Raw genomic sequence first — 25,209 nt, 5'->3', positions numbered from 1 at the left:
GGGCTCGGCACCAGTGACACGGGCTGGTGAGCCCTGTGCTCCGCCAGCCCTCGCTGCCCTTCCCGCTGCCTTCGGGAGGAAGGGAGAGCCGTCGGCGCGCCGGGGCGGGAGGTGTGGGGTGGCAGTGGCAGCACCCAAGCAGGGGTCCTGGCCGCCCGCAGTGCCGCTGGCGGGGCCGGCAGGGGACTGTGCTGTTGAGTGCTGCCACAATGCCAGCTTTCCTTTCTTTGGTGTTCCTCTTTCTCTCCCCTCCCTGCCCTTCCTTGTCTTTCCCCAGATGGCAAAATGGTTCCTGCGTGCCTCAGCCGCTGGCAGCGGGCCGAGCCCGCCGGGCACTACCCTGCCCTCTCCCAGCCGTGCTGCGCGGCAAAAGGCAGAGAGAAAACTGGTGCAGAAAAGGCAGAACACGGGCATCACTGCAGAGGATTTTAATTTCTTTCCCCTTTTCTATCCACTTGTAACTTTTCAGGTTATTGATGCTAATGGGCTGTGATAGAAGTGAATAATCACATATGCCGGGGATGTAATGTTGATTTTTAAGTCTCTCCTCACTAATTAGTGACAGCCTTTGTAGGGATTGACTGCAGCACTTAACAAACCTGCCAGGATTCACCTGCCACCTGTGCCGGCAGCGAGGAAAGCAAAGCAACACAGAAGAAAAAGAAAAAAAAGCTTGCTTTTACTTTCATTTTTATTTTACTAGAATAATATCATGACGGTCCTAAAAAAGCATTACTTTTTTAGAACAGATCTACTGGTGTATTGTGATTTTGAAGTAACTTTTACAAAATAATTCCAGTTTACTGCTCAGCCCATTAAAAAAAATAAATATAGAGGGTAGGTACCGGTCAGCATGAGGTCACCGCAGGGAAAAAAGTTGTTTCACAGTTTGGTCATTTTTTTTTTCAGTTTCATGACTTAATCGAACAGGAACTGCTGTAACTGAGGAGTCTTACGGAGATGGCTATAGATACAGGCAGTGCTGTCTTCATGCAGTACCTGCACAGCTCACAAATACAGTGAAGAAAGTTCTTGAAGCGATGTGCTGGAAAGTTCACTTGCATTTGCTTCTGAAGTTTTGCTAAATGAGGTTCCCCTTCACTAATATGACAATAATACATCTTGTGGGGTTTTATCTTCCTGTTAAAATACTGAATTTTAAAGTACAGGTACACAATAAGTATGATTCTCTGCTCTCATGCAATTATGCCACTCCGTATTTATAAACTAATAAAATTGTTAGATAACGTGCCTACCTAATAAAAACAAATTTTTGGAAAAGTTAACAAAACGGTACGCTAGCCAGCCAATAAATGGAATTTCTATTTATACTTGTTCAAAGGCCATGAAGAAGCTTTTACATAAGAGAACGTGCAGGTCAGTATAGTCCTGGGATGAGTTCATAATGGGGATGAAGAACTAAGACAGAAAAAACCAGAACAACCGCTGGTTCTCTTAAGACGGGTAATGGGAGCTGTTTCCAGATTTTTTTTTGATGAGTGATTTCTTAAAGGCCAGAAGGTAAGTGAGAAGAGGAATTGCTCATGTGCTTTTCTATTTTGAAAGGCCGATAGGAAAATATGAATCTCATTGTCTTTTCTTCATTCAGTGAGCCTCATTCTGTTCCCTTACTACTTTCTCGCATCTCTGGTATTTGAAGATTTCATCGTAAAATGGGTTATTAAGTGTTGCTCGCTCCAGGCAGATGGGTGAGGTTGTTCCGTGGCAGGGATGACAAATGCCTGTGTTTGGGGATGAGCTCACGCCCAGGAGGCCTCGCTCGCTCTCCCCCATTACGTGTCCCAGTTTTGCCCCAAAGTGGTGCATGAAGAAGTAATAGGATACTAATAATAAGGGTACATGAGGAAGTAGGAGATTTCAGAGTAAGAGGGATGCCAGGATATAGTACAGTAAGTACACGAAATCAGGCTGTGTAACTTGTTTACAGCGGAATTAACCAGGAGCTGCTTGTAAAAGAAATAAGGTTAAAATTAACGTACAGGTGAATCTGAATATGTAATCTATCAGCAAGCAACCAATAACAACAATGACCCTAATTAACAGCAATAGCACAGGAGGGGGAAGATAGCTCAGATACTGATTTTTTTTTTTTTTTTTTTTTAATCAAGCATTCAGACAACTTGCCTCTTTGTCTTTAGGCCTGAACCCCGGTATGCTTTAGCTGCGCAGTTCTGGGGAACATGGGGTTAATTACGTGTCCCAGCTCAGGTGTTAAGTGACTGCCAAACCAGGAGTGAACAGGCTCTTTTTTGAAGTAAGGGTTCTTTCCGTTTTCAGGTGCTGGATGCTGTCCTAAGCATACAGGAAGCATTACGTCTCTCAGAGCTTGTACTCTTACATGGTCACATCCTGCTGGTTTCCAAGCAGCTCCACTAAAACCAAGCGGAAGATGAAGCCATGGATCTTTTTTTCTCCCCTTTCTCTTTATAGTTTGTCAGTAGAGATGTTGCCGGGAAAAGATTTCCTTACAGCGCAGGTTTAAATGGTGGTGGCACAGAAGAGCTGTTCTTCCCCTTGGTGGCACATCCGAGCTGGGAAGGGGATGCCAGTCCCTGGGGCGCTTCTAAATTGGACCCGTGCACTTGCTGCCTGCCAGCTCCTGGCCAAACAGTTGTGCAGCCACCTCCTTCCAGAGCTTTCCCGCACTCGGGAGACGCGGATGCTTTATTTGACAGGATATGTATGCCCTGTCACTATTCTTTCCAAGCAGCACCACGCTCAGCAGACAGGCAGCTGTGCAGCGTGAGCTGAATAGGGCTCAAGATGGCCAGAGATGCACTTAGACTATCAAATGGAAAAGAACAAGCAGCACCAACACAGATCTTCTCCAGATCTCTTCTTCTGGTGCTAAAAAGTATTTGGGGAGGGTGCAGCTGGATCACCGTGTTCCATACGGTATTGCTAAATAGTCAGTGGGTTACAACTGTTGGAGAATTTTACCCTTTCACCACTGATAATTCACAAGTGGCCAATTCAGTCAGGTTTGTAACGACCTCGTCTTTTGTGTGGCTGCTGTTGTCTCTCTTGTTCTTTGCTATCCCTGAAATACGTAACACATAGGCCCGAGTCTCAGCCTATGGATCATTCTTTTCCAGAGAACCTCAGAAGAGGCGAGTAATGACTGCAAGGACAGTACTGCTTACAGGTCACCTCCCACCTCTGAGAAAGGCCGTAAGGAACACTAAATAGAAGACAAACTGGGGGATGGAAAAGGGCCCAAGATGTGCACTATGAGATGGAGAACAAGCGGGAATGCAGCTGTGTCAACACAACCCACAGAACTGGGATCGTGCATCATCCTGCCCTAAGGGATTAAGCTCCACTAAAACTGCACACGAAAGCTCCTCCTTGGAAGTTCAGTGATCAGAAAGTAGACTCTGTTATTAACAAAGCAGGATTTTAATAAATGGTTTAAGGCTTACATTTCAAAATGACTTATAAATAATAATCACAATACATATATTCTATTTTTTAAAAAAGTATTCATTACAAGATATATTTTCTGAGTTATAAAATCCCATATAAATAGCAAATTCTTTTACGTATGCAGATTATAAGACATAAAAACCTGGGGTGTATATCTGAAAGGAATCCTGAGTATGCACTCAACAAATGGCAGAAAATAGAACAATGATACAGCTGGACACAATAAATACTGTTGTCCTAGTATATAGTTTCCTCAAAACTGTAAAAATGGAACTGAGAACTTTTTGGATGCTCAACCCTGTTCAGCCCCGTAGACTCAGGAAGGGCTCTGGATACTCCACTCCTTGAGACTTCAGGAGCACCCTATAGAACCTTTTGGTATCAAAAAAAACCCCCAAACAACAGCATCTGTTTTCTGGTGGACAGAAATAAGGCACTCACTCGCAGCAGGTCGGTGCAGGCTGTAAGAAGCAGCTTGGACTTAAGGCCAGAAAGCAGCAAAGGGCATCTCTTGAATGAAGATGTGTGGTCATAAATTCTGGTAGTTGTATGCGTAGGGAAGCCAATTCTTACACTCATCAAGGTTCCCGTGCTTGCCCCCAAATTAACAATATAAATTAAACGGAAACTTCACATGTTAGAAATATTGAAGTGGAAGTTCCCTTTTTTGTTTTTTAGATTGAGATAAGCAAACCAGTGAGATGGACTAAGTAGTAGCAGTCTGGCTTCAGCAGCATGCTGCTTGTTGTGTGGTTGTAGCAGCATTTAGATCTGAGCGTACACCTTGTGTTTTCTCTTGGCTTTTCGAAGTGAGTTGCACAACAGATAGGTGTGCATGGTAATGTTCAGAATGATGTGACTGCATCTCCTAGAACAAGGCAGACTGCAGTACTGCAAGAGGACACCAACTTGCAGAAGCCTGTTGGCCTATTTAAACTGAATTCTGAGATTTCCTATTACTGTAGCACAACAACTTTTTTTCTGATCATAATGAAAAAATGTCCATTATTCATGGAAGAAAAAAGATTATTCTGCCTGTTTTCAAAGAGTAATGTAGTCATATGTTCCTATAAACACTGCTATTATATAAAATACAATATTTTCTTTCACATATGACTCGGGGTCATGAGCTCTGACATTACTAAAACACGAATCATCAGAGCAAACTCATACATGCAAACTGCGATAAACACAGAGGCTTAAATTTTGCTTCTTGTTACACGTCGACTCAGTAGAGATAATGAAGTAAAGAAAAGCCCTTTATAGTCTCCTGGCTTATTCCCAATTTAACTGAGATCAAAACCCAGATGAACAACATTACACTGAAGTTGTTCCACGGCTGTTTGAGAGCACAACTTCACAAAGTAAACAACAGATGCACGATAACACTTTAGATTCAGAAATTCTCAGCAGTTTTCTGTCCTTTCAGATATTACAAATAACTTATCCTTCTTTTTTCTTGGTACCCTATGAATACCAACTGCCTCTTTCATGGCAATTTTCTTCCTGGTTTTCAGTTAAAAACACCAGCAAGGAGTAGTTGTAAATACTGCACAGTATGTTAGGATGAAAGACTAGAAAAGAGGATGACACTTGCAGGGTGACTTTTCAGTCCAAAGAAAGGCTCTTCATTTTTTCTGCTAATTCCTGTCTCATTTCTATATGTTTTTTCAGGTTTTGCACTTCATGGGGCAGGTTAATGTCCCACACTGACACGCAGGACTGTAGTTCTGGAAAATAAAAAAAACCAAAAATATTGATAACTGCAACGGTGATTCATTATTGCATAATTAGAAGTGGGTTTGCTTATCTGCTTATTTTTTAATTACTTGTAAATTGCCTCAGTGAAGCACGATGCTTAGGACCTGGAAGACAAATTATGTGACACTTTATGTGTGAGGTAATGCAGTTACGGGTTACACGCTATTTGCACCTGCACAGTGGTTTGGAATCCAGTTCCTAAACCTAGAGTGTACGGTTTAAAACCACTTGAAAAACCGTTTCTGGTGCCTGTGTGCTATAAGGTACTGACCTGAGCTGCAGCTGACGCTAGTACTGAAGTGCCTACATAATTTTCATCTATTTCCCTGAGCAGATATACTGTAAACGCTTACAAGACTCAAAACCCATTCACTATAAACTAAAAATGAAAACTGATTTTATAGGGAAGTGAGTATACTGAGAAAAGGTGACTTCTTCAGTCTCCCTTCATGCAAACTCCTCTTCGTTCATGGAGAATCTACGCTGCTTTTAGTGGAATAAGGATATCTGAGAACACTTGCATGAGTAAGGGCTCACAAACTAAGGCCCCAAAGGTACTGAGGGGCTCCGGTTCCTCTGCGTGTAATTAATGGCACTCTTAAATACAATAAAAAGGCTACAAAGGCAATAGATGTTCTTAGGGTCATAATCAGGGAATATCAGAATATCAAAAACACTGCTGTAAGTTTGATTCTTATTTTACTCCAGTCAGCTCATCTACACTTGCCACCCTTAACTTCATATACAGTCACTGCCACATTTTTAGGTGTCACTGAAACTAGGATGAGATAAAGGCGAAGAAGGGATTGACCAGAGCATCAGCTATTACTGTTATTAGAAAAACGCAAAGATGGTGATTTTCTGCCTTCCCATTCCAGCACTTCACCATCCTGATTGTCAGGAAGCTTCTGCTGTCTGACCTAAATATCCCTTGCTGTGATAGAAACTGGTCAGCCCTTATCCTACCCGCAGGGACTATGTAGAAGTGTTTATACCCTTGCTCTTTATTTACATATTTGAAGCCTATTATCATGTTCTCCCTAAGTTTTATTTATATTAACCGACTTAACTTCCTGCAACATTCCCTCACAGATTGCATTTCCCTCCTCTGGCCTACTCCTAATAGTCCAAATCATTCAGCAATGTCCCAAATGGATACGCTCCTCCAGCAGCGGCCATATCAGCACTCAGCAGAGTGCAGGAATTAGCTCAAGTATTACAGACGCCACTTCTTGATTGGTGTGAGAATGGTGTTTGCCTTTTCTGCAGCAACGTGACACGGCTGCCTCATGTCCAGCCTGCAATCAATTATAACCCTTTTTCTGCAGCACTGCTGTTTAAGCTGATCATTCCCTCGTGTTGGTACAATGAATTATCCCTACCTAATTAAGTTAAAGGTCTTGCATTTGTCCTTACTGACTTGTATCCTACTTCCTTCCAGACCATTTGATCTATTTGTCAAGGTCATTTTGAATTCTGATCCTGCCTGCCAGCGTGCTTGTGGCTTTGTCTTAGCTGAGAATTGTCTGCAAATCTGAAAAAGCACATTCACGATTCCCTCATCCACGTCATTCGTGAAAGCACTGAGGATTCCTGACCTAGCACAGACCCTTCTGGAAGCCCACTTGATACATTCTCCAATTAAACAATGACATTTACTTTGCAAATACGGATTTCCAGCAGATTATATACTTCAAACAGTGGCTTCCTTGGATCCATTTTGGGAAGTTACTGTTAGCTTGTATGGAGCCCAGAAATGCAAAAGATGACACAAACTATTATTAGTCTCAATAAATGTCTCAATAAAACTATATCAAACGGTGATCATCAACTCTCTACTCTCAGTGGGCAGGCAAACATAACGGTGCCTACTCCACTAATAATACAAATTAACAAAACACAGTTCAGGTACCTTTGTGATATTTGTCGTCTTCAGTGTCACTTTTATAGCAATATCCCAAAACCAGGACCACGTTCTTGAGACTCCCTTTTCCAAAGAAATAAAACGTCAAGTTTAAATTACAAAGTTCCCATTAAAATTAAAGGACAGAAAGAGTAGATGACATCATGCCACTAAAAGGACAGAAAGCAGAGGTCAGTCAACCTGCCTCTTTATTCAGAATCACTAACCGTGGAAAACCCTGACACGAAAACAATATAGTTCATGTCTCTGTTTAATGTAGGGGTTTATCAGGCTTCAAAGGCACAAGCACTGGTTCAGCCAGCCGGCCCATCGAACAAGCCTGAGAACAAAGCACCCTATTATATACCACAAGCAGAGGCAGCAGAGTCACAGGAAACAGATGTCACAGGGAAGGGACAGGCTGCAAACGAAGTCCCAGCGCAGAGCAGAAACAGTATGTGCCAGCAATCAGCTTGGTTACGAAGAAAACAAAACATTCAAATATGATACAAACTACCTAAAAGTGTTCCCAGCTACTGATGGCATGTAGGTGGGAAAGGAGAGTTAGCAGGGAAGTAGAAATAGGGGATGGGTCACGGAAGTTGCCTACTGAGTAACACAAAAGTCGGACTAGGGAGACGGGAGGGGCTGGATCACAGAGGGTAAGTTGAATGTGCCGGTGTTTCAGTATCAACTTCCTGCTGACTCCAACAGGACCCGTTTATAAAGGAATTGCAAGGTATATGGAAGCTGCTACACGTGCTCCCCACCCTACGGGCAGCACGAGGAGGGCGGCGACAGCAGAGGAGTACAGGAGCCAGCCTGCACCCCTGGGCCACCGAGGGTGGGGAAGGGAAGCCCTCCGCCTGCGGACACCCCACTGCAGCACTGCGCCCCACACCTCCACACACCTCTTCATGCACGAAGTCCTACACGCTCCCCCAGGGAACAGACGAGGAGGGGGTCAGTTTCCGGGCTGTGAACAGACTGGAGTATGGCTTACTGGGAAAGCCACAGTCTTGGAAGCACTGTGTGACCACACCGCGGTCTGTCCCCCACAGCACGTCCCTTCTGAATCAGCAAACGTTTCTGGTGGGTCCCCCAGAACTGCTGCAAGGTAGAGAGGGATTTTTTCCTGCCCTGTGGAGATTTGCACTACATTCTCCTTTGATACTTCTGTAAATCCACTTATGGTGGATGAGGGCTGGTGGGAACCATACACCACTTCTTCCATATTCAGATTTTCCATCATTTTCATTATTTTTCTGCAACCAGTCCTATTCATGCTCCTTACAAAAGTGACTGGAACTTAAGTATAATGTTTCTTATTCAGACTAGGGTCCTTTCTTACTATATACGGCTAAATTTCCACTTGCAAAATGATTTACATATAAATCATTCTCTACTGTAAAGTCTCATGTCTATTAAAAGTCAATGTGTTAAGTGAGAGAATTAGAAAAAGACATTTTATTTCCATATTCATATATGAACTACAGATAAAACTGATCTCTCAATGTCTAGCAATCTCTTTTCCCTGAAATATTTACATCTGATTGACATTATATATTTTAATCTTAAATAAAACTATTTGATACAACAATATTTCCCGCTATTCTCTCATTTCATGTGAGCAATGACTTACTATTGAAGAATTGCTCAGCAGCCTCGGTGCCATTTTTACTGATACTGTGAAAATCCCAGTAGAAACAATGTCCTGGAATTTAGGAAAAAACCCAACCCTTATAAATAATTGCTGGGAAAAGATGATCAAAAGAAGAATGTATCAATCTTACTTTCCATTCTTGAGAACTGTGTAAATGCAGCTAAACTCTTCCTCTTGAAGTATTAACTTTTCTATACATAAAAATTTGATTAAAAATGTTGAGGTGACTAGGCACAAAAAATGTGAGACTCAAGGCTTTTTTAATCACACTGTATTATTCTATATAATATTACTGTCATTGATAAGGGAAAGTTGAGTGAAGCAGAAATTTTGTTTTCATAGTAACTATTCTTTTCAAAATGCTAAAAATAAAATGTCCCTTTATAGTACTAATATCAGCGATCAGGACAAGAAAGACTGAAAATGCTGTGCTAGCGAATCTGGACTCTACAGCTGGCACTCTTTAACAGCTGAGGACTGAACAGACTCTACAAACTCGCGGTCTCAGGCAGAGGCAAGTCAGGGGAAGACGAAGGTTTTTTGACTCACACAACACTGTCAAGCACTATGAGCTAACTGTAGCCTACGGATACCCCTGGTGCTAGAAAGGAAAAAACAGCCCCCAAATTACGTTCGTGATGGTAATAAGAAAGCATCCGCAGCCGGCAACTGTAAAGTTTGCTAGGAGGGTTACATTGTGCCTCTGAGTCTACAACGGCAGCTTCTTTTTTTGACAGCAAAGACACTTCAAATCACACTGACAAGGGAACTCCAGAGTTTTTTTCCAAACACAGTGGAAGGTGATGGGAATCCGCATGTTGTGCCAGAGTTTACTTTCTGAATGAACGTGTGTTTTGAGCTTACCACCACTGCAGTACAATGAACTTTTGAGCTGCTATGGCCTTTATTACTTTTGGGCTCTAGAGGTGCAGGAAAGGTACAGGTGAAAGAAGTGACAACAGTCAAGAAGTGCCCCATGCTCAACTATGCTCCTCTGGCTGTAATTACCACCAAACCCTCACAACTACTGTCTGCCTACAGCAGCTCGAAACAGCTGGCCCTGGTGACAGAAACAGCACTTATGTACAAGTCTGTGCACTGAGCCCAGGTCTGCAGCGCTCTCCCAGCTCGGCTGTGGTCTGCCTGTGACCCAAACCTAAAAGAACTATTCCTGAATAAGGATGGGAAAAGAAAACTAGGCAATAAGCAATTAAGGAAAAATTATGAAAACCTAACAAGCTCCGCAAACAGAAAAGCCAGAAATGTAAAACTTCAGACAGAAATAACGCAGGCAGACCCAGGCCCTGATGAAGACCGCTGGACAGAAGACGGTGAGAGCTGTGCTGAGGCACGGCACAAGGACCCGGTGGAGGTGGGGGGTGTTCACGTGCTGGTCAGTGACGAGCCAGGGAAGAGCTGCTGTTTTATGTGGGCGCAGGTATGACAGCCTGCTGGCGTTCAGCTAACACCAGTGTCTGACACTGGCTGAAGATGACAGTAGTGGAATAGAATGAATGAACAAAACATGGAAAATGCGTATCTGTTCCTGGGACGCCGTGTCAGACCGGACACAGCAATCCTAAACTTTGCACTGATTTCAAAGCACTCATCATACAATGATTTTACTTACCTAGCTGAGCTGTTATCATGACTCTAACAGAATCACAGAAGTTGTCTATAACTCGTACAGGGCAACGTGTTGATAAATCAAGCAACAAGATATGTCCTCCTCCTGTCCCGATCCACAGTGCAGTATTTTTCTGCAGGCAAATTGTCTTCACTCTTCCAGAATAAGCCAGTTTATGTTTTGATTCCTTGTTTAATTTTTCCATTTTGTCCCTACAAGTATGGAGAGAATTTGCATTAAAATCTGGTGGTACACTTTTCCACAACTGCTAAAACGAGTCTCTCAATACCAGCCTTCTAAACAATCATTCAACAAGACAAGCCACAAGAATCTCATGCTAATCAGTTGATTGACTTGAAACAAACGGGGATGAAAACTACTTGTAAGCCTACTTCTAAAACTACTTCTAAGACTTCTAAGAGCCAGCTGGTCTGCTTTATTTAGGAGGCAGGTATACTTCTCTGTTCTCTCCCAGTCTGCAGGAGGATGATGTCACTGCGAAGCGGGAGAGGCACGCCTGGAGCTGCTCCTAACCTCACCATGAAAATGAAACGGATGTGGCACATTAAGGAAGAGGACCAATTTAAACGCAAATGAAAGTTGCCATCACTATTAATAAAACTCTCATCTCCTACTGAATCTGTGCACCGGCAAGGTGTGGCATGTGAAGGCACGGACCCCAAGTCAGTGAAGAAGTGACAACATTTATTGCGTACATAAATGCTGGTTCTATACAATCACTTATCTACCCAAGTTCTGCTCTGGAACGTGCCTACATGCAGCAGAGCACCTGGGAATTTGTCTACATATAGCAAACCAGTTGCTAATTACCACACACTTGCGGTTTCACTGCCAAATGTGGCCGCTTATCTGTATGCTAACAGTTCTGCCAATTCAGACTTGTTTCTCTACAAGGTCAACTTATTTTTCACCCCTTACAGTGAGAGAAGACATTCTTACTCCAGGGATGCAGGAAATAACTGGATTCAAAAGCATTAGTATCTGAAGGACAGCGAAAAACTCTCTTTTTTTCTTGAGCAGAGTTAAATGAATCTTCTCAACATCACAGAAAAATTGTGAAATATAATCACTGAGATTCTACATGAGATCTTCTGAAGTTCTAGGCCAAAAGACGGGAAAGGAATTCCACATTTGGCCAAAGAATTCCTTACCTCCAGCAGGTTAAGATACTGTGCTAGAGAAGGCAATCTGATATTCAGCTTTCTATGCATCATGCCATCAATCTGACATAAAACACTTACTTCAGAAAATGTGCACAGTCAATTAGTTCAGAAAGTTTTTCCGCCTTCTTGTCCCAGATTTCCACAAAATGGCTGTTTTTCTTGGCCAAGTAGATGGATTTGTCTATTGCTATTGAAATAATGTTTGCATCACTGTAAGCATTATGACAGAACCTGGAAGAGAGAAGAACTCCAGTTAGATGCACAGAAAAAACGTAGTAGAAAAACTTGACTATCATGAGAGGGGTTTGCTTCCCTCTGACTCTTACAGACTCATGCAGCCTTAAAACCGAACTGAGCTGGGATACAGCTGGATGGGTTTGCTGTAATATTCCTATAGTTTGACATAAATTCTCACAGTAATGGAGTTATGATGATGATATCCTTGGAGGCACATTAATGCCCCAAATCTATTAATAAATCTTTCCCATCTATCTTCTCAAATGACATATGCTCCCATCATAGCAAGGCAAACTCCACCTTTCTCCTGACATTCTTTCAGTGTTTGGAGACATTCAATAATTCTCACAGGGCCCACTAGACCATAAAGGGTCACTCAACACAAAGATGACTAAACCTAAAAAGCAGCAGTGACATTTAGCTCACCCTGCTCTGCTCGTTTCGCTTCAGCTGACAGGCTTTTTGACTGTTTTCCTCCACATATGAATTTGTGTCTCATGCCAGATCTGTGCCTGCATGTATCAAAATATTATTGGTCCTGTAAATTAACAGTTAGCTTATTTCACTGACTCTTCATCGTGAAGAACTGCTCAAAATCACGAGCCCCTGGTAGCAGACACTCAGTAACACTGCTGCTTTCCCTAATGATACCTGGCTGTGACAACTTTGTTTTCAAAACTGTATAGAGTTTTTGCCCCCACAAAACTCAGATTATTCCTGTGACATATTTTGCATCTTGCCATTGAACTGCATTTTACTGAACTTTTAGTTTCTTGCTTTATATTAACACGTTATCTTCCAAAGCAAGTTAATTTCCCAGCATAATGGTATCCACTAGTGTAAAACCAAATACGGTTTTCCCTAGTCAGGAAAAACTTCTCTTAACTGCAGAGCAGGATTTGCCCATGTGAGAATTGTATCAAACACTCCAAAACCTCCAGTCTCTAATTTCCAGATAATGAGAAAGTCGGATCATACATGATTTAACTATAAAGGGCAAAGATATGCACATGTATCAGACTGACAAACATGTAAGGACAAATACTACGCTAAGTATGTGTGTATAATTCTAAATAAAGTAAACGGGGCCTGGACAAATGTAATTGGGGGAGAAAAACCGATCAGTTGCATTTATACACTTTCTGAATAGATATTGACTTCATAAATCTTTATATATGCACATCCCTTGTTTAAAAGCAGCAATGAATAAACACTACTCAGTGATCTTATTTTAATGCACATTGTATTCTGCCTGTAATATGGAAGGAAAAGAACAGAAACAAGAGAACTCAAAGAATGAGCTCTAGAAGAAGACATTACATCAAAGTACGGCCAGAAATCTTTAATGAAACAATAAAAGAGCCAAGTAATCTCTCTTATAAAAAAAGCTTACAGTTGACTTGTCTTTGTTTCAATGATTTTTTGAACAGAGAAATCACTAGTTAAGGCAATAATCTTTGTTCCACAGCCTCCCCAGATTATATTTTTTTCAGGTAAGTATGAGGATTCATTTAAGCACATCAGTGGTGTGTTAACATTTCCTATAGTAAGTATCTTCAAAGGTGTGGCGCCTTTACACTGCAAGAAAAAAATATAATCTCTGTTAGAAACAAGGAGTATAAAGACACTGAGAAACTGTTAAAACAAGGCCACACAGCCTGCTGAAATAAATTTACACAGCCAGATTTTTGGAACCATTATCTTATCTTTCCAGAATGTTAGAGACTGAAAAGCACCGTAGTCTCACTATAGATGTCCCACAGATATCCGTGTGCGTGAGCAGGAACAGGACAGAGCTGGGATTGATACTTTCTGCAACCCCCAGTGCAGTTCAAGAACTAGATGGAAAGTCACATGTATCCCTTGGAGACATCCCACACTGGGCCAATATTCTGGTTCTACAATGGATTGCAACTTTATAACTCCTCTAAATTGCCTATGGTCAGGAGCTAACCCTCAGGAACCAGCTGATACAAAGAGCTCCCAGGATTTCTTTCTCTGTTCTGTGAGTAGAAAACCTAAACAAATATTGTCTTTTTGAGGATATCTAGTCTATCAAAATTTAGTGTGAAACAAAAGAAAAAGAAGCTATAACTGCATAATTAAAGGAGATGAAAACCGTTAGAATACTCTTCATAACAACCATTAATATCCCACTCTAGTCAGTTTGCCAGGACTTTCAGAGTCCTGTAATGAGAAACAATTTCCAGCTCTTAACCCTATGGGTTAAAACAGATATTGTAAACCATGTGCAGTTCCTCTAAGACAGCAGTAGAAAATTTTGAGTTTTAGAGAAGCAATTAAAAAATAAGCTGCATGAAATACAGCTACTATTGGTAGCTGCTTTACATATTACTGATAGCATTTCATAGAACAGACAGCAAAGAACAGGTCTACCTTTACTGCTCTGTCTTCAAAAACTGCCAGGCTGCCATCAGCTGTGCCTACCAAGAAGAAATTCTTCTGTTTGCTGAAATAAAATAAAATAATGAATTCTAGAAATGCCTTGATCAGCTAAGAAAAATTTAAATGAGTAGCCTCTAGTATTTCGAGAGTTTCACTGAATCCCAAAAGCAAATACAACCACCCGTGGTCAGGAATGTAGTCTCCAGATACACTGGGTGCAAAATTAAGTGAAAATACAGGCAAAAGCAGCAGTTGTTTGAACAAAACTGCATGAGTTTACAGATATAATTTTCTAAACATCTGCTTAGTCCTATTTTCAAAATGTAACTCAAAATATTTAAAATTCATTTATACCTTTGCTTTGAAAGAGAATTACAGTATAAACAAGTGATGGAATCTGACATTTTCTGTAGACGATGCCTTCTTGTTTCATCATCTGTGTTAAATGCCCACAGAGAACCAGACTGGGTTCCTGCTACAATCCAGTTTTCCTTCTCAGTAGAAAGGGTCACTAAGGCCAAACTTAAAATTTTACTATCTGTAATATCCTGAGTGAGGGAAAAAAAAAAAAAAAAAAAGAAAAAAAACCCCTGGTTATGATTTCAGTAAGGGTAAATGCTAGTAAACTACTGGTAATAACAATAAAGTACAAACTTCACAGACCCTGGACAGAAACCAAGGCGTAACCTCCCATTAAGAAATCGAATTCCCTGTTAGCAGAATACACCTTCAACTGCACCATCTATCTTTTAAAGTGCTGGAAAGAACACCTAAGACAGAACACAGGAAAATCTCTAAGCTGAATGTGGAAAAAATATGTTCTCTCTATTCTAATGAAGGTCTCAAAGCCATCACAGAATTAAGCAAATGGAACTACACTGCAATATACGTTCAGTTTAATTGCTAACAATAAAAGTACTGGTCTAATATTTCTTTTTCTCATTTTAGAAAAATAAGCCATAGAATTTATACCAAAGCTACCGATTCAAATATGTCATGGTCAACAGATGGCAGACGGAAATATAACTTAACTTTGATGATGAGTCACACTCAGTTCTGGCACACGTTCACTGCATGTTAAGCCTGGGGAAAACCTTTTCTTTTTTCTGATGGCACAGGACTGGGATGTGCAAATATCAAATGAATAGAGCTGGAGGGATACACCCAAAGTGGTACAAAGACGTGGCATCCATGGGAAGCGAGGAATCAGTAAGAGACTAGCTGGATTGTTAGGGGAGGTAGATATAACAAGGGCTGTATAATTATTCTTCCTTATTCTAGCCCCTGTGGTAGAAATAGCTTCCACCTGAGTGGAAGAAAGGAACCCGGTAGTGGAAAGACAGTATCATGAGAGAGTCCAGGCTGGATGGCAAGACGAGAGGAAAAAGCAGCTGCTTTTCTCCTTGATTTCATGGATAACAGCGATGACTCATTTATAAGCAATCTTTGTTCTCTCAAAGCTTAGCTTTCCAGAAGTAATAACCTGCTGTTAAAATGCAATTAATTCTTCCGAAATACATTTGGGTGCAGATTTTCTAAAAAATAAGAATAAATGGCAACTTTCCCACATACCTCACAAGTATGTCCATCTGTATTTAGGTTAACAAATGAAAGTTGTGCTTTTTCTGTATTGCCATTGCCTATCCAGACTCCTGCCTTCTTGCAGCTTTGATTGGCAGCTACCATGCACTCTGCTGTTGATGTGCTGGGTATTGAAATGTACCTCATCAAACAGATAAGCTCTGCGGAATTCAGGATCTCATAAACCTACGAAGAAAGCCACAATTTGCACATGGTAATAACAATGGCTTGTACAGCGATAAAAAACAAGCAATGGATAACAATGTTTTATGGAATATGGACGTGGTATCTCAGCAGGTCTGCTGACTTGTATTACCACTATTAATAAGCAAACTTTGTGCACTGAGCAACTCCATGCTGACTCTTATTTTTCTGTTAAAATTTCAGGAAGTCAATGGGGTTAAGGTATGTTTGAAAATTTCACCCATTTCAAAGAGCAATCTGATGTGATAACAGACAGCAGGTTTCAGATTCACACCGCTGTTCCTCCTCTCACATGCACGGAACAGTGAAGGTTAACCACAGGGATACTATACAACGGTCCTTTTTGCATAGCTTTAGTAAAGACCGTGAATAACCTGAAGCCTGTTTCACTATAATCACTACACAGCAACACAGGGGAAAACAGCACACTAAGAATAAATGGTTGTTAGATTTGAATGGAACAGTTTGTCTTGGATGGCAAGAACAGGCAGTATTTCATGGCTGTTTCAGTTCCAGAAAGAACAACAGAAAAAACCCTGTGCCTCTCAATAACTTCAAAGTCCCACTCCTTTGCAGAAAAAGCCCAACAACTTTGTAGGATTATCCATCACAACAACACAAATAAACACACTAAGTAATACCTGGGAAGATGTTGGTCGTTCCTGAGGGTTTTCCTTCAAACACTTTTTAATTAAATTTTCAACTTTAGGCCAGGGAGCACACCCGTACTCTTTGACAGGATCTAAAATATAAAATTAGATAACTTCTTAACCAGCCTTTACTATAGTTCAGAAATGAGACTTCTGAATAACTTTCTTCTTATTTTAGGAATTTGTCTAACTTCTTACAGAGCTGCTCTAAGAAATATTATTCTCTTAGGTAAAATGTCAGCATGAACAGCTTGGAATTGCTCATCTGCCATTAGTTGCTAGAACATGAAGTGCTAGAGTTGGAGTTCTTTTCTTTAAAAGCAGTTAGAGCAAATGGATTTTGCTTTAACTTTTTCTTTAATGTCTCTATACCTGGGACTGAATCATATATGTCTGAGCTGTGTTTTGATTAATGCTGACCATTCAAGGGCATGTCATTTCAGTCTATAGTCTTTTCAATCCCTGTGAACATTTTTTCCCATTTATTCTTCTGTATTTGGACAGTATATGGAATACAGATGAACTTCCAATAAAATATATCATACAGCGTTTACCAGATATGGAAGTTTAAATTTCCACTCAGTGCTTTAAATATGTATCTTATGACTATAGGTGCGGAGCTCTCGAAGAAAAAATCACTCCTGAATAATGGTGCCTGTGTTACTTTTCCTTTTAACTCATCATAACCCACAGCAGTTATTCCAGTCCTACATTAGACAGAGGTAACATTAATGATAAATACCTGCAAATGAACACAATCTGTTCAGCAAATGGTAGGTATGCTGTTTACTTGTGAACACAGCTAGCCCCTTTTTTGTTGGAAATACACAAATCATGTGCAGGTGCACAAATGGAACTGTCCTATCTCCAGAAACTAATACTTCTGACTATTTCATAGGGCTCATAATACAGAAAACAGCCAAATGGACAGTTGCACTCAAGAGGTACTTAGTCTTCAGTTCATGGGATGGCCTTTTCAGGGATGGGGTTTAAACTGTCTGAGCTATGAAATGGACTGTGCTCCTTAAGGAGTAGAAAATGTTATAAACTCTCTTGTTTCTCTTAATGGAGAAGCCATGCCAGATTAAGTGGTATGGTTGCTTCCCTTTCCTGCATGGAGTAACTTTTCAGTCTTAAAGAATGTTTCATGAGCATATCCACTATTGCAGGGCAATAAATAAGAACGCCACGTTAAACTTGTGGTACCATAAAAACTCAACAGCTCTTCACACAGAAGTTGCCAAATACTGAGTCACATTGTCCAGCTGACTACATCCCGTCCAGCCTGATAGTCTGTTTAATTTTCCTTCCAGGAGCCAACAACTAGATGTTGTAATGCAGATGGAGCATGAAGAATGTCATGTAGCTGAGCAGGGACTTGACACTCTTGACAAGATAATAGGAATTCCCTTTTAAAAACCTTTAGGGGTGGAGGCTCTTCTAAAGTAGTAGCACTTTTTTTTTTTAATATTTCAAGGGGGTTTGGAAAGATTTTAAGATATGCAGCTTCACAATAATGGGTATTTTAACATGATGTATCAGGATCAAAGAACAGAAGTGGAATTGTGTTTAACTCAGTGCATGATATGCATTATCACAGTAACGTGTAAGGGTCAAGTCCAGACATGGTATTAGAAGGCACTTCAGAAACACCCATTTTAGCTAGATCTGGATAAAGTCCCAAGTATACAAAACCTTTATTTCTTTTTAAAGGGAGCCAGATAGATCCCTTGAAATTGCAATGAAATTATAATCAATGTGATGTTGAATAGACACCTATTTCAAGACTGTATGAAATTCAGAGAAGCTTCTAAAAATTGCTGTTGCTTAGTCTTCTTCTCTGATCAATGTCAAACGTCAGACACAGTAAAACATGAGAGGTGTTATTTTTGGAGGAGGCAGGACAACTGGTCCATTTTAATGTTAAAACTTGAAGGAACAAGTCATACCTGGTAACTTTCCTTGTATTGCTAATTCATCAAATTCATTTGGAAACTTCAAGCCTTCCACTATTCTACCTCCTCCTGTTAAAATGTCATAAAGCAGCAAGCCAAATGAATAAACATCAGCTTGCTGATTGTAAATAACATTTCCTCTGGCAACCTCTGGTGCTCGAAATCCTGCAAAAATAAATCATTCGTTAATAGTTATTCATACCAAGATGAAGCCATCTTTATCGTTTTAAGAGCAAACACTTATTGATGAAAGTGTCACAGGAAGTAAACCAAAAATGGCACGCTATTTCTGGGCTGGCGATAGTTTGCACGTGGCAGATCTCAAAAAATATCAGCCATCAGTATAAAGAAAGAAGACAGTACATCAGTTACAGTGCTCCTGCACCATTACATGTAAAATAATTAATTTATCAATGAATACTGAAAATGAAGGGCAAGTCTGCAGTCTTTACTGAAGGCCTAAAATTTAACACTTGAAGTCACACCCTCATGCACAATTTCCAAGAGCTAAAGGCACTTTTTGAAGTTGTTAAATTGTTCAGTGCTTTAAAATGGATGCTAATATGTTCTCTCTAAAGTCAGGGAACACTGCAGGTATTTATTGCCCTTAAAAGAAATTAATACCTACCTATGCATTACTGAAAATTAAAGTGACAAATAATTTTATCAGTATAATTTCACTATCACAATAACTGTACTAAAACAGGACAGCAAAAATATTGCAATGAATGTATGCGATTTAATTTGTTCTTGTTTCAAACCTTTAGTATACTCCCTGGTTCTTCTAAAAGGGGTTAAGACATGAATAGGAAGAAAGGCCAAGAGGTATAAATCTGGCATCACAACTTGTAATATGACTAGGACTGTATTTTGTGATTTTGACTAGAATATAGATTTAAGTTACTTCTTACAAACTACATAAAAAAACATATTAGCTATTTTTTGGCATAACGCACTGTAAAACAAAGCATTTTTCCGTACCTGGTGTGCCTTCAGAGGTTTTTATTCCCATTCGGCAACAATACTGGGCAATGCCATAGTCAGCTATTTTTGCAATAACAGCTGAATTGGGATATAGGGTAAAGAGCAACACATTGTGAGGCTTTAAATCACGGTAGATGATCATTGCTGAATGCAGGTACCTGTTAATCAAAAAACTATTTATTGAAAGCATTCATAATTCAGGGACGCATCTATACACACATACTGAATGCATTATTCCCACAACAGTGAATTGTGCTTTCAAAACGTCAAACATCACCAACACGATACTGCCTTATTGGATATTGACTTCAGAATTGTTCTGAAATGCTGTTTACTGATACATAAACATTGCAGTACCAAGTCTTATCTGAAGTTGTCACTGGCACTTTGAAATCTGAATCTTAGAAGTTTAAGCTTCATTGGTCCCTTTGCAGGTTTTGTCCTGAGGACGTTCATGGACTTCCAGAACTTTAAAAATGCACTAAATTAATTGCTTTGACATTTTAATAAGAAATCAACAATCACATAGAAATTCCACCCAGAGCTCTTGCTATTTTTCTATTTATATGAGCACCACTTATTAGCAGAAAAAAAACAGGTAGCAAAAGTTTGTGTCATATATCAGCTAATCAATCATTAGAATAGGAGCATTTGTCTGACCCAGGGAATGTTCTGCTTGAGATATAAGAAAATAGAAGCTTTTCATTTGCAGTAGATCCTACTTGCAGCTGTACCCTGTTTTTACAGCAATGTAGAAGTCACACTTGCCTTAAGCCATCAGCCACATGTAGAGCTATTCTGTGCTGAAGTGTTCTAGTTAAACTTGCATTGTCTTGTTGAAGCAAACGATCAAGAGATCCTTTAAGGGCTAATTCCATCACCAGCATACGGGGACGGATTGCAGCAGCCAGCAGAGACACTAAACTGGGGTGATGGAGGTGACAAAGCACTGCAAGCTCCTGTAAATTGTAAAATCAGATGAAATAATGCAAATAGCATAATCTCTGTAACTCTGAAGTAAACTCAGAAATTTTTCGGAGTGAAGTCTTACAATTTAGTTAAGCTTTTTAAGCTCTTCACTAGGGTTGGTATTCCAAGAGCAGCACTAACAGAAAAAAAGGCAGTATTTCTTACTTGTCTTAGGAGCCTGAGGGAAGTATGTTTATTGAAAATCTTTACAGCAACCTCTTCTCCACCATAGGATGCACGGTACACAGATCCAAACCCACCATCACCTTTTCAACAATAAAATTGAGAAGAGTATTAAAAACTAAGGGATATCACCATTTCTCAAAAAAATAGCTGAAAGTATACAATTTTAAAATGCGTGGATCATCTACTGTGTTAAGCTTCCTGATCGGTAATCTAAACACATTAAAAAGTGCCCTTAGCATACACGTTAATGCAAAATGGAAAACTCAATAACCTGAAATTCAGAATACCTTAAAAAATACATTGCCACAGAAAAGAAATCTCTAAAATGTTTTCCATATGTTGCAGAACTGACTTCCATAGATTTGTTTTCATAAGGTCTGTAAAAAACCCTACAAAATAATGCCTACCCAAAAGAAATTCAGGAGCTTCATCAAATTCCAGGTCATCATTGTTCAACATTATATCTCTAGGCAAATCAGCCAGTATCAGATCAGGAGCAATTTGAGCTATTGGAATGGTATGTCTTGGTTGATCTGGATTTACCAAAAGGTCACCTAAGAAAAACAAATGAAGTAATTACAAAACTCACAAGGGTAGTCATCATTCAAAAGGCACTGAAAGGTACATGGATCTCTGTGAGTGCATATGATCAACATACCTAAAATTAAATTCATATATGTGTGTATATATATATGTACGCACATACACAAGCATACACGTACATATATATGGAACAGCATAATAATTAAGTTTGCCATTCAACTTAATGTATCTTACATGTTTAAGTATTTCCAAGATTCTGTATATGTACCAATCAAATCTGAGAGCAACTGCTGTTATACAACACCAAACTAACCAAGAAATTATCATTCTGTCTATAAAAAGAAAGAATTCTGTTAGTATGTAGAATGTAATCCTGAAAATTACCTTTTAAATTACTGCTCTACGTGGTCCAGCCAAAAGATCTAGTATCAGTTTTACTATGTGCTGGATTCAATTCCATGTATGAAGTTGCATTATCAGTATCATCAGTAAATGATTCTTTTCATTATTGCAATTTATACATGACTATATAGAGAGGCTGCAAACTGCCCCATATTCGACACTTACACAGATGGCTCTTACATTAAAAAAAAAAGAACAAATTGGTTTTGACTTATATTGTAATTATTTCTTACAGAAATGAAGTACTTTTAAATAATGTGAAGTACCCAAATGTCATAAAGGGGATGTCATGTAATATTTATCTACATACATATGGACCTCTATATACCTCAAATGGCATATATACCTTCTTCAGCTTTTTTAAGTAAGTCATCAAGTAGTATTTTTTGGTGTTCTTCACCATCCTGAAAGCTGTACAGAGCCCATTTCTTCAACAGTGTTTCCCCTTCACCACATACATCTATATCCAGCAAACCTGGAAACCATTCTTCCATAAGAGAATCTATGTGATCCACAACTTGCCCCAAAAGGATGCACCCTTTAAGAAACAAAAAGAGGGAAATTACAGCTTTAATCTGCCATACTTGTAATTACAAAGCTAAACTCTACATTCCAAAGGCAAAAGCACAACAAACCAAAATACCAAGCTGTAATCAAACTGGAGCAAAAACCAGGCTCAGGAATAATTAACCTTTTCTGCAAGAAGGTGCTGTAATTTTCAAGAAGCTGTCTGGGTTGTTGTCAAATGCTGCTGATTCCACTAGACAATAAGCTTCAGGAGACCAATTCAAGTAGATGCCTTGCCTCCAATACATTCTGTTAGGACGAAGAGCTCGCTCTAGAAAATACAAAATTAGATTAAAAATCTGATCGCCAATATGAAGGTCATATTTTAAAATATTTGGAATAATTCATGGTAGTTTACATATTTAATTATAATTGTAGGTTTATGCCTACCCAAATAACAAATAAAATAAAGGCTACATCACTGCAGACAGAATAACCCCACAAAAGCTGAATAATACATCAATTGGTATATGGTTCTGTAAGGCACATCCACATACTCAATATTTAATCAGACGGTATGTCACATAGCAGGAGATGCATGCAGGGATTACAGAAACACTTAGGTACTTTCAGAATATCTTATGTAACATATGAAATAAAGTAAATTATTTAAACTTTTCCTCTATCACACACTCATGAAATAGCAAGATGCGACTGGAATTCTATGCTTGGGAGGGAATTGAATGCCAGGAGAGCAGGCAGTTATAAATCATATTTGTAGAGCATTAGCAATGCATATTTTTCATACTTTACTTGTCACTAGTATTCATAAATTACACATTAAAAAAAACCACAGATGAATGAAATGGCAAAGATCACCAGATAATTCTGTGCTTTGACAGGAGAACTACTGGAAAAAAATCAAAGACACCTCCTCCCTCCCCTTCCCCCTTCTGATGAAAGCAAAGTTCTTAGACTTTCATAAAGGAAGAACAAACAAACCTGAAGAAAAGCAGTTTGGTTTTCTGTGGAAGATCTATTCTTTCCTATTTGAAAGAATGTGAAGGAGAGAAATAGGTTGCTTACAACCTTCAATTTCTTTTGCACACCACTGTAAAGATCAGGCACTATCTGTTCCTGGATATTTCTAAGTTACAGAAATGACCAGTGTTCTTTTTCTCATATTTGTGAAGTGGCCAGCAAAACAATGTGGGGTATTAGAGCTTTAACATGCAGGTATTGGCATTCAAAGCAAACATGCTCACTCTTGCTTTTGAAGATAAAAGGTATGTACCTCTTCCTGATAGCATGTAAGGTGATATTTCAAGCAACCTGTTGATCAGCCTGGACCAAAATCCCATAGGAAAGTACGGCATCTCATAAAGCCTGATGATAATTTCTGAATTCTCACAGTGGGGAAGCTCTATAACAGGCCTGTGATCAGACAAACTGAAAGAATAAAATTTAATAGTGTACTTTCTTCCAAACTGACTGATGAAATACATTATTTATTATGTAAAATATATTATTTATTGATGAATGAATGATTAAAATGATCAGGGAGCAGACAGATAGTGTATTTGCTTATTCTGTGTGCTTGTGCTAGAGTGAAGTTCTGCTGTAACTTAAACCCAACAGAACTTCACTAACTTTGAAGAAACTCTAATCAATGCAACCATGCAACACTCTCTCCATTAAGCAACATAAACATTATTAAACACATCAGGGAAATCTGTAACTCAGGCAAAGCAACTGTGCTATTTGCTTCAGATAAAACAAAAAGATTGCATCCAAATTCGTAACACTTTTTTTGTGACCACATTTAAGAGCTAGACTGTTTGGAGGAGATATTGCCTCTGAGTAACTTGACTATGATTTTCACTCCAAGCAAACAGGCTACAGAAATTCATGGTTATATTTTATATTGCCATAAATATCTGTAATGCTGGCACACTGTAATGTAAAGCCAAATTATAATTTTCCTGCTGTAGTCTCAAAGCATGGCAAGTGTAAAAGAAATATTATCCTCATGAAGCTTTTTATCATTTATAGATTCCATTTACCTACCACGCTAATATAAGTTTTATCTGCTACAAGTTCAGCTTAACATATCTGAAAGCATTTACTAAAACGTAGTGTAATAAGTATATATCATGCTTTCATATACCAAATTGCTTTGGTGATCAGTTAAAATAGTTAGCCTGATGGGAGGTTTTTATTTTGATCGATCTCTATGGCTGTCATTTGTGGGTTTAGCTCTTCACTTACCTGCTTGGGATTAGAAGTTGATCCTCTCCTAATGGCAAAGCAATCTGAAACTTTTCCAGAAGCTTAAAGTATTGTGACATGTAGATCTTAGGAAACTTTCTCTTCTTTAAAAGGAATTTTTCCACATCTGAACGCTTTACAATTCCCTTAGGATATTTAGAAAAGCCTTCCACTTTCACTGTCAGAATCTTTCAAAAAAAAACCCCACAACAATTTCAGGCGTATAGTCATCATTAGATCACATTTTTCTGACAAACTTTGTTCCCTGGAATATTTGGTATCCTATTATTTAGGTGGAAATTTAGGTGGAAAAAATGAACTCCATTTCACAGTGAAACCAAACATTTCCATAATGCTAGCCAGCAAGAAGACAGCAGTGAAAAAATTTGACCTGTCCAAGCCACTGTGCGTTATTCTTCAGTAGCTTTGACTGTGTGTTGTGATTTTCTAGGTCTTTTTAAACTCTTAATTCCACCAGCTTTAACAGCGCAAAAAACTTACATTTTTGCCACCCCATTTCCTGCACTGAATGAAAGGTAAAGTTTCAGAAGTTCGGAAATCTGATCTATACAAAATATTTTGAGAGTGTTTCTAGATCAACACTCCAACCATTGTTTCACTTGAGCAGTCAGTCTGCCGTACTTTTGTCTCAACATGTGAAACCATCTCACTCGCTCTCCTCTGCCATCAATACCAAACATACAATGACCCTTCTTCCCCCATTCTTACTCC

General features: G+C 39.4%; 1 protein-coding gene across 2 annotated transcripts in view; it reads right to left on the bottom strand.

Annotated features, from left to right (window-relative positions):
• Positions 1 to 2,260: 2,260 nt before the first annotated feature.
• Positions 2,261 to 25,209, bottom strand: part of LRRK2 (leucine rich repeat kinase 2) — a 71,599-nt gene continuing 48,650 nt past the window's right edge. Inside the window, exons 34-51 of one of the 2 annotated variants that reach the window (XM_055712360.1) lie at positions 24,478 to 24,665; positions 23,504 to 23,658; positions 22,394 to 22,540; positions 22,049 to 22,240; positions 21,165 to 21,311; positions 20,737 to 20,837; positions 20,371 to 20,561; positions 19,600 to 19,760; positions 18,613 to 18,783; positions 16,655 to 16,755; positions 15,801 to 15,995; positions 14,583 to 14,776; positions 14,220 to 14,292; positions 13,216 to 13,400; positions 11,664 to 11,816; positions 10,405 to 10,613; positions 7,121 to 7,195; positions 2,261 to 5,177 (exon numbers count right to left, since the gene is read on the bottom strand). In XM_055712360.1, coding sequence (XP_055568335.1) covers positions 5,056 to 5,177; positions 7,121 to 7,195; positions 10,405 to 10,613; positions 11,664 to 11,816; positions 13,216 to 13,400; positions 14,220 to 14,292; positions 14,583 to 14,776; positions 15,801 to 15,995; positions 16,655 to 16,755; positions 18,613 to 18,783; positions 19,600 to 19,760; positions 20,371 to 20,561; positions 20,737 to 20,837; positions 21,165 to 21,311; positions 22,049 to 22,240; positions 22,394 to 22,540; positions 23,504 to 23,658; positions 24,478 to 24,665 — 2,760 coding nt within the window. In that variant the 3' untranslated portion in view covers positions 2,261 to 5,055. Of the gene's footprint in view, positions 5,178 to 7,120; positions 7,196 to 10,404; positions 10,614 to 11,663; positions 11,817 to 13,215; positions 13,401 to 14,219; positions 14,293 to 14,582; positions 14,777 to 14,891; positions 14,999 to 15,800; positions 15,996 to 16,654; positions 16,756 to 18,612; positions 18,784 to 19,599; positions 19,761 to 20,370; positions 20,562 to 20,736; positions 20,838 to 21,164; positions 21,312 to 22,048; positions 22,241 to 22,393; positions 22,541 to 23,503; positions 23,659 to 24,477; positions 24,666 to 25,209 lie in introns of those variants that run through there. The other variant, XR_008732537.1, reaches the window with a different exon arrangement.

The sequence above is a fragment of the Falco cherrug genome, chromosome 5, assembly GCF_023634085.1.
Source record: "Falco cherrug isolate bFalChe1 chromosome 5, bFalChe1.pri, whole genome shotgun sequence".
Taxonomy (NCBI): domain Eukaryota; kingdom Metazoa; phylum Chordata; class Aves; order Falconiformes; family Falconidae; genus Falco; species Falco cherrug.
The sequence above is the reverse complement of the archived record's forward strand: the minus strand, read 5'-3'. Positions and strand labels throughout refer to the sequence as shown.